Source organism: Medicago sativa, chromosome 7, assembly GCF_051527215.1.
Source record: "Medicago sativa cultivar Bolivia chromosome 7, Bolivia_mono, whole genome shotgun sequence".
NCBI lineage: Eukaryota > Viridiplantae > Streptophyta > Magnoliopsida > Fabales > Fabaceae > Medicago > Medicago sativa.
In genome coordinates this window covers 73,128,430-73,141,072 of record NC_140755.1, presented here as the reverse complement: position 1 = coordinate 73,141,072, position 12,643 = coordinate 73,128,430, and the positions used below count along the sequence as shown (strand labels likewise).

Below are 12,643 nucleotides of genomic sequence, written 5' to 3'. Positions count from 1 at the left end.
TCAATTTGATTGTTGGTTACAAATTCAAGTACCAACAAGCATATTTGCTCAAATAATATAGTAATAAATATGTTTCAATCTTTTTGAAAAATTAAAATGTGCTTAAAGTTTTTTAAAGGTCTAAATTGTGTCTCTTAATTTTTAATAGGGGAGAAATAAATCTTCACTCTTTTTTGGTCAAATGAGAAAAATAAGCCTAAAAGAGAAACAAGAAAAAAAGGAAAAAGAAAACTGAAAAAGAGACCAAGTATGGAACTCCCATGGCATCCGCAAGAAGGACTAGCTGAAGCACAATCAGAGGATTGTTGAGAATCATCGAGTTACTAAAAGTTCTAGCACGAAGTTTAGCGAGAATGTCTGCACTTATATAACCTTTTTTTTTTTCGTTTTTCTTTTCACTTCCTAAATTTTTTTTGCAGGAACCTAATCAACATTCAACCATTGTCATCGCTACATTTCAAGAAAAATATTGCATTAAATTAAACACTCAAAGTCATACACTCTTACTCCATCCCTTGAAATTTAAGGTTTTTTCTTTATTTGGTCTCTTTTTGCTCTGCAATTTTTACTGGTTTATTTATTCACTTTCAGTTTTATTCCATTTAATGGCTTTTGTTAGTTCTGAAGAGTACAACTTATCTCTGAAAAGTATAAATGATCTCTAAACACGCATAAAAGAGAGATTTTTTTTATTTGAATAGCCAACGAAGATATATACAAAATTGGTTACAACAGTCGTCGTTGGAAAGCCAGACTCTCACCTTCGGGAAGGCAGTGAAGCGTGGGTAGTGGTATCCTTAACCGCCGGCAAAAAGAAACTAACCAATAATAAGCGTACAATGAAAACCCCTAGACATTAAGAATTTCTTTTCGTACTTCAGAAAATATAAAAAATAGAAAAGAAAAATCACAAATCATGGCGTGAATGCGCTTGTATGCTGGAAATAAACTTTCTGCACTTCAAAATGTTCCTTTATTTTACTTAGGATGATTTGTAAAATCTCATTTGATGTATTTAAATCCTAATAGTGAAACATCAATGAAGGAATATTCCTAATGTTTTGTACTTCAAATGTTCATAAGTCTTATATGAACATTGAAGATGCCTTTTGACTTTAATCCAAATAAATGTCTTTATTCCTTGATTGATGTAAGTCAATGTACTTTTCTAGGCTTTTATTTATGTTACGTGAGTCTTGAATGTTCTTGATAATGTTCATGAATTTATGGGTTTGTTCTTGATAACCATATGAACAACCTTCTGAACTATCTTGAACCTTCTGAACTATGTCCCACTTTCTGAACTCTGACTGAGTTCGTAAGTCTTAATGTCCTCTAATTGCTTGCTTATTGGATTGATTTATACTTTGTTTATGTCTTAGTTAAACACTCAAGAACATAAATTAAATACCAAGAAACTAATCAAAGTTCATTAATCCTTTAATCATCGATGTTTGTTATCTTTAAAATTAATTAGGGATTTTGCCTCAACACACATAATCTAGATTTATTATGTTTTATAAAAACTTCGGCAATTTTCAGATAAATGAGAATGAAGGAAAATTGTTGGAAATGTAAAGCTAGACAAAAAGTTTGAAGCATGAGAATAGCCTAAAATCTTTTAGGATGTAAAAATTGAAATTCGTTCTTAATGGGTTACTTTAGCATGAAAACAATGAAAACAAAGAGTCATATTAGTGAGACACTTATTTATTGCTAGAAATTGAATATTGATACAGAAGAGAATTTCTCATCCTTAGACTTGCATTTCTAATGCAAAAGAATGGAATATGATTTAGATTGTTCATTGTAATGATGAACTCGAATAATTTCAAGGTCTTTTTATCATAGCATATTTACAACAAAAAAAGTATTCCTCAAGTATTTCTTAAACATTCATCTTATAAAAATCTAAAATCATCTTTTGATTGCATAATTAAAAGAAGAAGGTAACCTCTCGAAGTTCAAAAGTCATTGTGAGATTGATATTTTATTACGATGATAACATTGTGGATTTAGGGGGGGATGTCATGTTGCCCTTTTGTACAACACATCTTCCCGAGTACCAACACTCTAGACTAGCATTATATTGTTTCTAATGTTGCCCCCCGTTAACCGTGGAAGTTGAAGATGAACTTTTGCTTTGAATGCTTTCTCTGAACTTCATAAACACATAATCCCCACTCATCGTCTCTATTTGAGTTTGAAGAAATTTGGTAGATTAGAAAATTAGGGATTTTAGATTTAATAATGAAGGAACAAGAATCTAGGGTTTAGATGTATATAATTTGGGGCAGAAAGAAATAAAGTCAATTTTACTGCCATAAAAAAATGATCGAAATAAACCCTCCTACATATGTGAAAGGTGACATGGAAAGACACATCATCGTATAACGTCACAAATCACCGTTTCTATCGGCCAAACTTGAAAAAGAGACTTATTTGATATAAGTTAAGCAAATTGAAGGACTATTAAGCTATTTCAGAAAATTTGAGAATCAATTTGATTGTTGGTTACAAATTCAAGTACCAACAAGCATATTCACTCTAATAATATAGAATTAATATCTTTCTATCTTTTTTAATGATTAAAATGTGCTTTAAGTTTTTTCAAGGTCTAAATTGAGTCTCTTAATTTTTCGCGAAGGCAAAATAGATCATCACGCTTAAAATTATAACGATTAGCCATTGTTAACAAATTTGTAGAACATTTTTTATCACCGAATAAATATTAGTAATGTTTTAGTAACTTTTCAAAAGAATAAAAAAATATTTTTTAAAATATATATTTTTATAATATAAAAGATGACACTTAGGTTATCCATATAAAAATGGTGGATAATTTACCCAACCACTAAACATTAGCCGGATAACTAAATTTTAAAGTGTCATTCACAAACTACCAATGATCCTACTAACAAAGGCTTACTTTTATTGGTTGGTGGGTAAGTTACCCTATAATTCTTTAAATGAAATCTAGAAAAAACGAATATTAAAAAACTAAAAATACTTAGCAAATAAATTGTTTGTATTATATTACCTGCTACGGGGCAGTTATGGTTGTTAACGGTGGTTGTTGATTTTTCCTTGTCGGTACAAGCTAGTGTATTTGCAAAGACACGTTGATACTCAAACCAGTGACGTCTTAAGGTGTTGTTTTAAAGATTATTTTAGAATGAGAATTATGTTCCTATTTTTACATTAGGGTACTTTAATGAATATTATAGATTCCTCGTAGCTACAAGAAGGCGCATCATGACGGTAATGCCCCTTATGGTGTAGAGGTCGGGTAAACGTTTGATAGAATGGAGGGTTGAGATGGGCTTTGAACACCTTATTCAGTGTCCCTAAAACATGTTTTGTATCGAAAAAGTTGTCAATTTTCTACGTAGTCTATATCTATATATAAAATAAACTTGACCTCTTCTAAGGATAGAATTGGGCTTATGTAGTAACTCTAGATAACTTTCCCACCTCTCTAGATAGGTGGCATTTAGGATACACAAAGGCTAGATAACCCTCCCACCTCTCTTATTGTTTAGAAGTAAAGCAAGTAAGACCGAAGAGATAAGAATATTTCCTGTTACATTTATTCTTTGCTTCTTCTATTTAACTATAAAGAATACAATGCCCTTTGGTGCTTCATCATGACTCCTAGCATATTTTCATATCATATCAATTAATTAATACATACAACTTCAACTCGAACTAATCATATTACAGTCAATCTATTTTCAATAGATTGAACTTTTTAAAAAAACGAGTTTAAAGTAAACTATGTATCATTTTTTTCCTCTAAAAGAACCCCTATGATTTTTATAATACCCTCAAGCAATAATGTCATGCAACATACATGTTTTGTTTTTAGTTACCATATCATAAGTAGAAGTTTCAACATCACGTTCCTTCACAAAAAAAAAAACAACATTTCAAAATTATGTGATTAATTTCCGTTGGGAAATTTGTGATTGTGGTTGAGGTCTATAAGGAAAGTTCTATCCTCCAAACTGAAACTTTTTTTTTTCTAAGGAAGAGTTAGAAATCGAACATTCGACTATGCTAATGGGATTAAAATCTCTTATCGTTTGTATTAAATCATAAACCATCCATTGTTAGTCATGCGACATCCATATTTATTAATTAAAAAAATATAAACATATCACGAGTGAAAAATAACCGTATAAATATGATTTAATTCACATGTGCATAATCTTTAAACATAAAAATATTCCAAGAGCCGAACCAAAATAATACAACAAACCTACTTTTTTGTCTTAATCATTTGATAATGGTCTAATAATATGAAATTCGATTAATCCAAAAAAAAAATTATACAAACAAAAATTATACCAATCAATTATTCAATCCTTTATGATGAATATTTTTTTGTTTATGACGGATATTTTGAGAAACTAAGTTCAAAATCTAATTGAAACAATTAATTATACTTTACTAATGATCTGATCAAAACTTCAAATTACTAAAACCTGTTTTTTAAAATGAGGAGTGATATTTGAACAACTAAAATCAAACAACTTTAGTGACAACCTTTTTCTCCTCTCTTCTTGGACAATAACAATAGAGAGAGAAAAAGGAAGAGAAAGAATAAAAGTACAATGAGAGTATGAGAGAGAAAGTTGTCACAAAAGTTATTTAAAAATGGTTGTTCAAATATCATTTCTCTTTTAAAATAAAGCAGTTAAGGTTAACGTATTCATCGGAATACATACTTCGCACCCATAACATCTTTAAAAATAACACAAGGGATTAAACTCTCACAATATGATAAACAAATGTTCGAAATCTTGACTCAAACAAGACACGTCTCGAATAAGATTATCAATTATTAAGTTAATACAAATTTGTATATATTTTAGTAATGATGTGTAGCCCCTCCTCATTGCATCGTTTGCAGCTGCAACTCGCAATCCAATGGCTGATCACATAGCGACGGGACAACAACTCGCTAACAAAGCTGAGAAAAAGCTCTTCTGCTGTTGCGCCTTGTTTGGTTCCAATTATCAAGATGCAGCTGAACTCTTCCTCAAATCTGCTCAATCATTCAAATTTGGAAAATCATGTTCATTTCTCTTCAACTTACCACCTTTTTTTTTCTTTCTTTAGTTGCTATTTTGTTAATTTGGTTTCATGCATCATAATCAAATGACCCGTCATGATTTTTCACTTTGTTTGAAAGCATAGATTATCAAATTAAGCATTTGAACTTTTGGGCATTTATAAAGTTTCAAGCTTTTTCTGTTGTGTTGCTTTGGGGGTGTTATGGTAATTTTCAAGGGTGAGTTTGTTGATAATGGTTTGGTTTGTTTCAGGGGACAAAGCTGGTTCAATCTTCATCAAATCAGCAAAATGCCATATGAAGGTTCATTACTATGATTTTCCATTTGTTTTTTATGAGACTATGATTTTTCATACTTTAGATCAGTGTTGTCAAATAGCGGATATAGTTGCGCTATAGCATAACGGAATTTTAAAAACTGTTGTTACTATTCTGTGATATACAATTTAGTACAAAGTGTTGTCAAATAGGGACTATAGCACTATCTGTAGCATAGAAGAATTTGAATAAACTGTTATTTTCTGCGACCCGCGATTGACAACACTGCTTTAGATATGAATTTTGTGCTGTTGAGTTTATATATATGATGATGATGGTAAATATGGTTTGGAATTGTATGTGAAACAGTTGGATAACAAGTTTGATGCTGCTAAAGCTTATGTTGATGCTTCCCATTGTTACAAGAAAACATCTAGAAAAGGTGCTTATTATATAGATTTGAATGCTAAGATTTGTTGATTAAGCATGACCTTAATAACTATTTTTGTTTCTGTTTTGATTTTTTAAGGAGGTATTACATGCTTAAAACAAGCAGTAACTATCTTCGTGGAAATTGGTCAACACATTATGGCTGCAAAGTATTGCAAGGTACTTTCTGTTTTATGTACACATCTTAGATGCAAATAGGATTGGATCACACAAAATTGCAGAAAATGTAACAACGCAACTGTTATCCCATAGACTAATTCTCATGTTACGAAAAATTATAGCAATGCATTGCTGTCTTGGAGACCAAGTCTCTTACATAGAGTATTTTCTGTCCAAAATACTGAACAACATTAACCTCTTTACCTTCTTTGTGATTCTACAATAATATATACTAGTGAATAACTGCAACAATCATTTTCTAATCCTAACTGCATAATAACTGTCATTAAACTTACTAATCATTTCGTAACGATAACTACCATCAGGCATTTACTCCTATTGTTTCCTATGTTGTCTGATTGGTTCCTTCGCTTCCTGCGTCTTTAGAAACAACCTTGTTCCCGATGTATGAGGCCTTGTCACTACAGTCCCTGAGTGTATTGAAATTACAAAACATCCTAAAATGTGTCTCCTGTTAGTAATTTCATTGACCAAGCTAACTTAACAGAAGACCCAATTGGAGACCAAACTGACCAACGAAAGATACATTCAGGGATGCTTTTGAAATTATGATAAATTCAAGGACTATAGTGGCAACACCTCATATATTCAAAGACTGAGATAGTGAGATATATTTTTACTGACAAGAGTTACTATAGGATCTTAAATTTTCATCATCGTCCATAGCTACTATCGTTGAATTCTTCATTATCTCCCAAGATCACTAATTCTATCAGTTTCTCTGCATATTGTTTTAAGGGATGGACCTTTTCTCAACACCTAAAGCATGAGCCCTTGCTTTTCTCTGCATACATTCATTAATTGGTGCAGATCTCTGATTTTCACGCCAGAAATACAAATATCTCTCTCCGCTCTTTTATTAGAATGTACTGAAATTGAAATGAAGTTTATGTTTTGTAAATTTCAAGATATACGCAGTCAATACTTTCAATTTTTCCTATCCCACTTGTAGCTCCCATTACATGAGCCTGTTCCAACATTTGAAACAGTGAAAGGTCCCATTTCTCTGTCTTAGACCCATCAGCCATTTTGATGGTGTTGAAATAGTGCTAGAAGACCTTGTTTTTGTATGCAAATATGAGCTTGTTCCGAACGCTAGTGTATTTCTTCTCTCTAGCTGTTTATTGCGTGCGAATTGCAGAGCAGAGCTTCAATTCTTGTTGTAGGTTGAAAAGTTTATATCAGATGCTTAATTTCAGGTTGCAACACAGCCAACAAATAACCCAAATCAGGTCGAAAATGCTTAACTTGTGATAAAAGAAACTCAAATGCCTCTATAAACTCTTCCACGAATCTTTTTGTTCCAACTGTTGCTATGTCACCATTTCCCACCTCAACTTCTCCCATAGAAGTCCATCTCCTGCTTACCTCAATAAGTTAAACCAATGGATAATAGCACCCTCCATGCTTAACTTAGCTGCTTTGACTTTTATTTTGTTACTAATAATATTTTGAGCTTCAAAATTAGGGTCATTTGCCTTAGTGATTTACCCAATAGGGTCATCTCGATTAAAAGATGGCAGTTTTACTTTTTAACTGCCGTGCAGTACTCTGTACTCGTCCATATCAAGATTATTTGAATCTGATCCTTTGTGGTCATCTCTGTGATGAATTTTTGTCCATGAATTTCTAATATTGAACAGAAAGTTTTCAAAATTTTCCTCAAACTATCTTATATGCTCATCCGTTTGTGCCATCATATCTGACATTAAATCGTGGAAGGTGAAAGGCAGCCAAGTGATTGTCTGAACCTCCTCTACTACGTCACATCCAAGTTCCAAACATTTGGAGAAGCTTGTTGGCATGTGCCTTTGTTTTCTATTCCTCCAATTCTGACAACTGTTCATATACATGTATTATGTTAGTATTATGCCCTCATTGTTAATCCATACTGTTAAATCTTTCACTTTTGAAGTTTTGATAAGGAGATTAAACAAACCCTTTGAAAGGATTTAAATTTGTCTTTCTGGATTTAGGAAATCGGTGATTTGTATGAGCTTGATCAAGATTTCGAGCAGGCTAAATCATATTATGAGAAGGCTGCTGAACTTTTTGATATTCGCGGGGATTCAACAACCTCTGTAATCCAGTGCAAACAGAAAGTTGCACAATTTTCTGCTCAACTTCAACAGTTAGTGTTTTCTCTTTCTGTCTCTCCAATGCGATTTTTCAATAACCGATTAAGGGAGACGTGGGTTAGTCTTCACAAAGTCTTGGATCATATTGATCTTCTTGATATTTACCAGATATCAGAAGGCAATTCAGATTTATGAAGATATTGCTCAACAATCTCTGAACAACAATTTACTGAAATATGGAGTTAGAGGATATCTTCTTAATTCTGGCCTTTGCGAGCTTTGTCGCGGGGATATTGTTGCAATTACCAACGCTTTAGAGCGCTATCAGGTTCTTTTTCATGTTTCTTCTTGATATCAGAGTAATACTTTACAGTCATACTTTTGACAAATTTTCCTTTTATCAAGTATAGGACTTGGATCCAACATTCTCTAGAACTCGTGAATACAAATTTTTGGCTGTAAGTAATGGAACTCCCCTGTCGTATTTGCATTGCAATTTTGTTTGTTCGAAATAACTCCTTGCCCCCCTTGAACACCATAAGAAAATTTGTCTTAGTACTAGCTTGGATGGCTTACTACTTTTCTCTTGCTCTTTCCTTGATCACTTTTTATTTTTATCATTTGAAAGTTTTTCTCGAACTTCAGGATTTGGCTGCATCAATTGATAACGAAGATGTTGCAAGTTTTACTCGAGTTGTCAAGGAGTTTGAAAGCATAACCCACTTGGTATGTCTCTTTGTCCAAAGACCCAAGTAATATGTATGAGGGGAGAAAATAGTCACTCAACTCCAACACATATGGTTACATTCGATCATTTCATTTTCTTAAATTGTTACTGGTGTCGACGTGTTAGCGTCGTGTCTAGTGTTCGTGTCAATGTTTCATAAATTTTAACATCTTCATTTCTTACCCCTTCTTGTCCACTCTCCTATGCATATAATAATTTTGGCATATTTGTCTCCATTACATTATTCATGTGTTTCATGCCATACTACAAAGTATAGTACACAATATTAGCATTTTTCGTCTGCATGTCTTGCAATGATTTTATGTATATTATAGTTGCATTTTTGTGTATGTTTCTCGGTATCGTGGAGATTTGAGAATATCATTGCAGTATCATACCAAATTGCATCTTCTACTTGATTATTGCTAATTAAAATATAATGCTATTTGCACCTCTTGGCCATAATAATAATTTGTCCAACTTTTAGTTTGTCCATTGAGGTCCATACTATACAAAGTTTATTTAGTGCATGCCACATTTTCATCTCAAAACTGTTATTATCCTTCCATTTTTAATTGAATGGTCACTTTGTAGTCTTCAAGAGGTAGCCAGAACATGTTTTCTGTTTTACCAAGAGACTTATTGTATTGTTATTCTCTTGTGTCCTATCAAATTCTACATGTTTTTAAGGTCACATGTGACTGTTTTTGTATAGGAGTCTTGGAAGTCAACCCTTTTATCTAGAGTTAAGGATGCTTTGGAAGCAAAAGTGATGGAAGAGGATGATTTGACATGATTAAATCAATATTGAACTCTCGGCCAACGAAACTATTCCAACTTTGTAAATGTCGGTGGTAAAGATATGTGAATCGATATCGATATTATATTGTACTAGTATCAATGGATCATATAGTGTTAGCATGACCCAAAACGTAAATAGAGAACACACGATATTTGATCACGGAGTTCGGCCAATTGTGTCTATGTCTTTGATTGGAGAGCAGCTGTTGTACCTAGTATTCAAACTTACGGCATACAAGTACAAGACACAACTTTTGTGTTTAGATTCCACTATCTCGAGCAACCTTCTGACTTCTCAGCAAGCTATGAGTCATACCCAACATATAGTAATAGATGGGTAAATCTTTCTGAGCTGTATTTTTAATTTTTTTGGTATTCACAAATTCATCATGAATTCATATGTATAAAAGTATTTAGTGTTTCATTTTCTAAAGTTTATTTTTTGCTAAATTTCTAAAGAATTTGTTACCTACATAATAAAATAGTGAAAATTTCATATATAATGTTGAAATAATCAAGTTTGAAGAACAAAAAAAAAAAGGTTTAATTAAATAGTTTAGAGATGTAAGTAATTATTAGCACAAAAATAATTGAATGTGGTTTATTGATATCATTCATATACATACATTTTGCATTGCATTGAATCTGGTTTTGACTTAGACGATTAACAATTTATCAATCTATTGTATGGTTCATAAAATTTTTGTACTATCTACCAAAACTTGCATAATCAAAGGCTTCTTGTTGCTACAAAATTTCTGTCATTACTCATGGCAAGGTCTAAGGAAAAGTTGGATTTATTGTGAATTTACTGCAAATATTCCTATCTTGCATTCATATAGGATGTTGATTTTCCAACGGTAGTTCCAATCATACCACCAAAGTCAAGCGCAAGTGGTTGGTGCTCAATGCATATGCGACTTCGTTTCATAGTGATAAAAAAAGGGAGTAATTCCAAGTTTAATTCAGTTGGTAAGGATATTCTATAATTAATGCAGGGGTTCAGTTTGAATTCCGGACACCCCACTTATTCACTTTAAACATGAATTTTTAGTCATTAGACAGGTCAAAACCAGATTACTTAGATAGAATATGACACTCCATTACATTCAATACACAGGTCAACCACCGATTCATAGTCATCATATTATATAAGTTAAATGGTCTATTTTTTTGTTGCATGAAGACAACAGAAAGTAACAATAGCCACTCCATATAAAGTATTCTCTTATTAGGAAAAATTCGTAATCAAACATAATGATGTGTTCAAACATTATTTAGATTAATTTGTAACCACCAATTTGTTATGAATAAGTTAACTAATAGCATGTTAACTATTAGACACATTCACACAACCAATTTTCTACTAAAGTATAATGAAAAAAATATTCAAAAACATTAGAGAATAACCCAATGTATCATCATGTTGTATAATATTTATTATAAAATGTTTGGTATTTTCAAAAGAATTATAAAATGTTTGTGATGATTGACCACTGTTGGTGTTGTTGCTGTTTAAAAGAAAATCTTAATTAGGTTCAAGAATCCTAACTTATTTGTAATCACATGAACTTATTGTGTTTAGCAAACAGCTTTTTAATCGTATGAACTTATAAGAATTCTATAAGACTGGTTAATGTTGTAATAAAATACGAAACACATGGTCTTGTTTTTTCTGGAAATAAATATATAATATGGTCTTGTTTTTTTTTTAATATTATATGGTATTTTTTTGAGAGGAGAATATTATATGGTCTTGTTGTGCCGTCCTATAAAACAATAATAAACTCTAAAAATGAAAAGATTGTGCGTCAGCAAAGTGGTTACACAATGCTATTCTCTTTGGCTCCTTGTTCGCATCATACATATAGAGTAAAATAACCAAAAACTTCAAAGAAATTGTAAATTCTTGGAGTTACTCCTCTAAAATTTGAAAAAACGCAAAATCCACCCTTAAATTGTAAATTGTAAATTGTCAGACACGTTCGTTCCTTCGTTTTTTTCCTCCGTTTGACAAGCTAACATGTTCGTTAAATGTACACAAGGTAGTGACAAGTTGTCAGAAGGATAGTGACACGTCATAGTGAATATTTGCACATATTTTGAGACAATCAATGTTTGAAAGGTTGGTCGGTTGAGGTAGAAGGACAAGATGATGAATATAAATCCATGTAAGGTGAAGGAACAAATTGCATCGTTAGATCAAGATGAAAACATTGGTGGTGATGATATATTGAAAGCAAGGGTAATGGGTGAATTGTATTGTTTAGCCAAGGACAGAATCAAAGAAGAGGTGTAATAGACAAGGTTAATGGTAAAAAATGATGCATTACTGAACGGAGTGAATGTTGAAGTATGTAATAGAATTGTTGTGCAAGATGTTCTATGGGAAAGAAAAATCATCATCATTTTATAAAATCATCCTACGTTAATGGTATATGAAAGATATTAAAAGAAGTGAGAATAATAAATATATGGGGGCATATATATGGGGGCATTGTAGGAAGAAAATCACTTAATTTTTATTGCTAATGAAAGTTAAGTTGGTTGTATGAATTTGACTCAACCACAATGTCGTGGATTCAACTTTTGTTGATGATATGAAGACCTATTTAATGAAAACTTATAAGTATTTCCGTAAGTGTTCTTTGAGTACTGAGAGTCCAACTCACTTAAATTCTTTATTGAAAATAAAAGTCTTTATTGAATAGAGGGATCGTAACCCTCTAATTTTGTATCCATTTCTTATACATCATCAACACATTACTTCATACACAAATCCAACTTTAACAAATACAAGTTTGTACTAAAATTCCTTTATTAATTATAGTTAGTGAAATATTTAAATTTGGTGAAACTTGATAAATAAAAATATAATAAATGTTATATTTATATTTTAAATTGACCATTATTTAAAAACAAAAATGGTAAAAAACAATTATTTTAAAACGGAGAGAGTAATTTGAAACGAGGGAAATGAAAGTAAATAAGAATTTTCTTTTAAAAAATTCATGAAATTAATGATTAGATTGCGACAGGTATATAAACACATCATCATTCACAATTATGACC

The 12,643-nt window shown here is 31.7% G+C and overlaps 1 protein-coding gene across 1 annotated transcript; it reads left to right on the top strand.

Moving 5' to 3' along the window:
- The first annotated feature begins 4,899 nt into the window (after nt 1-4,899).
- Nucleotides 4,900-10,004, top strand: LOC146908283 (alpha-soluble NSF attachment protein-like). Its single transcript, XM_085724246.1, has 9 exons — nt 4,900-5,080; nt 5,331-5,380; nt 5,705-5,777; nt 5,865-5,944; nt 7,942-8,096; nt 8,212-8,371; nt 8,454-8,501; nt 8,689-8,769; nt 9,486-10,004. The coding sequence occupies exons 1-9, from the start codon at nt 4,933-4,935 to the stop codon at nt 9,564-9,566; spliced, it is 876 nt and encodes a 291-aa protein (XP_085580372.1). The 5' UTR covers nt 4,900-4,932; the 3' UTR covers nt 9,567-10,004.
- The last annotated feature ends 2,639 nt before the right edge of the window (nt 10,005-12,643 follow it).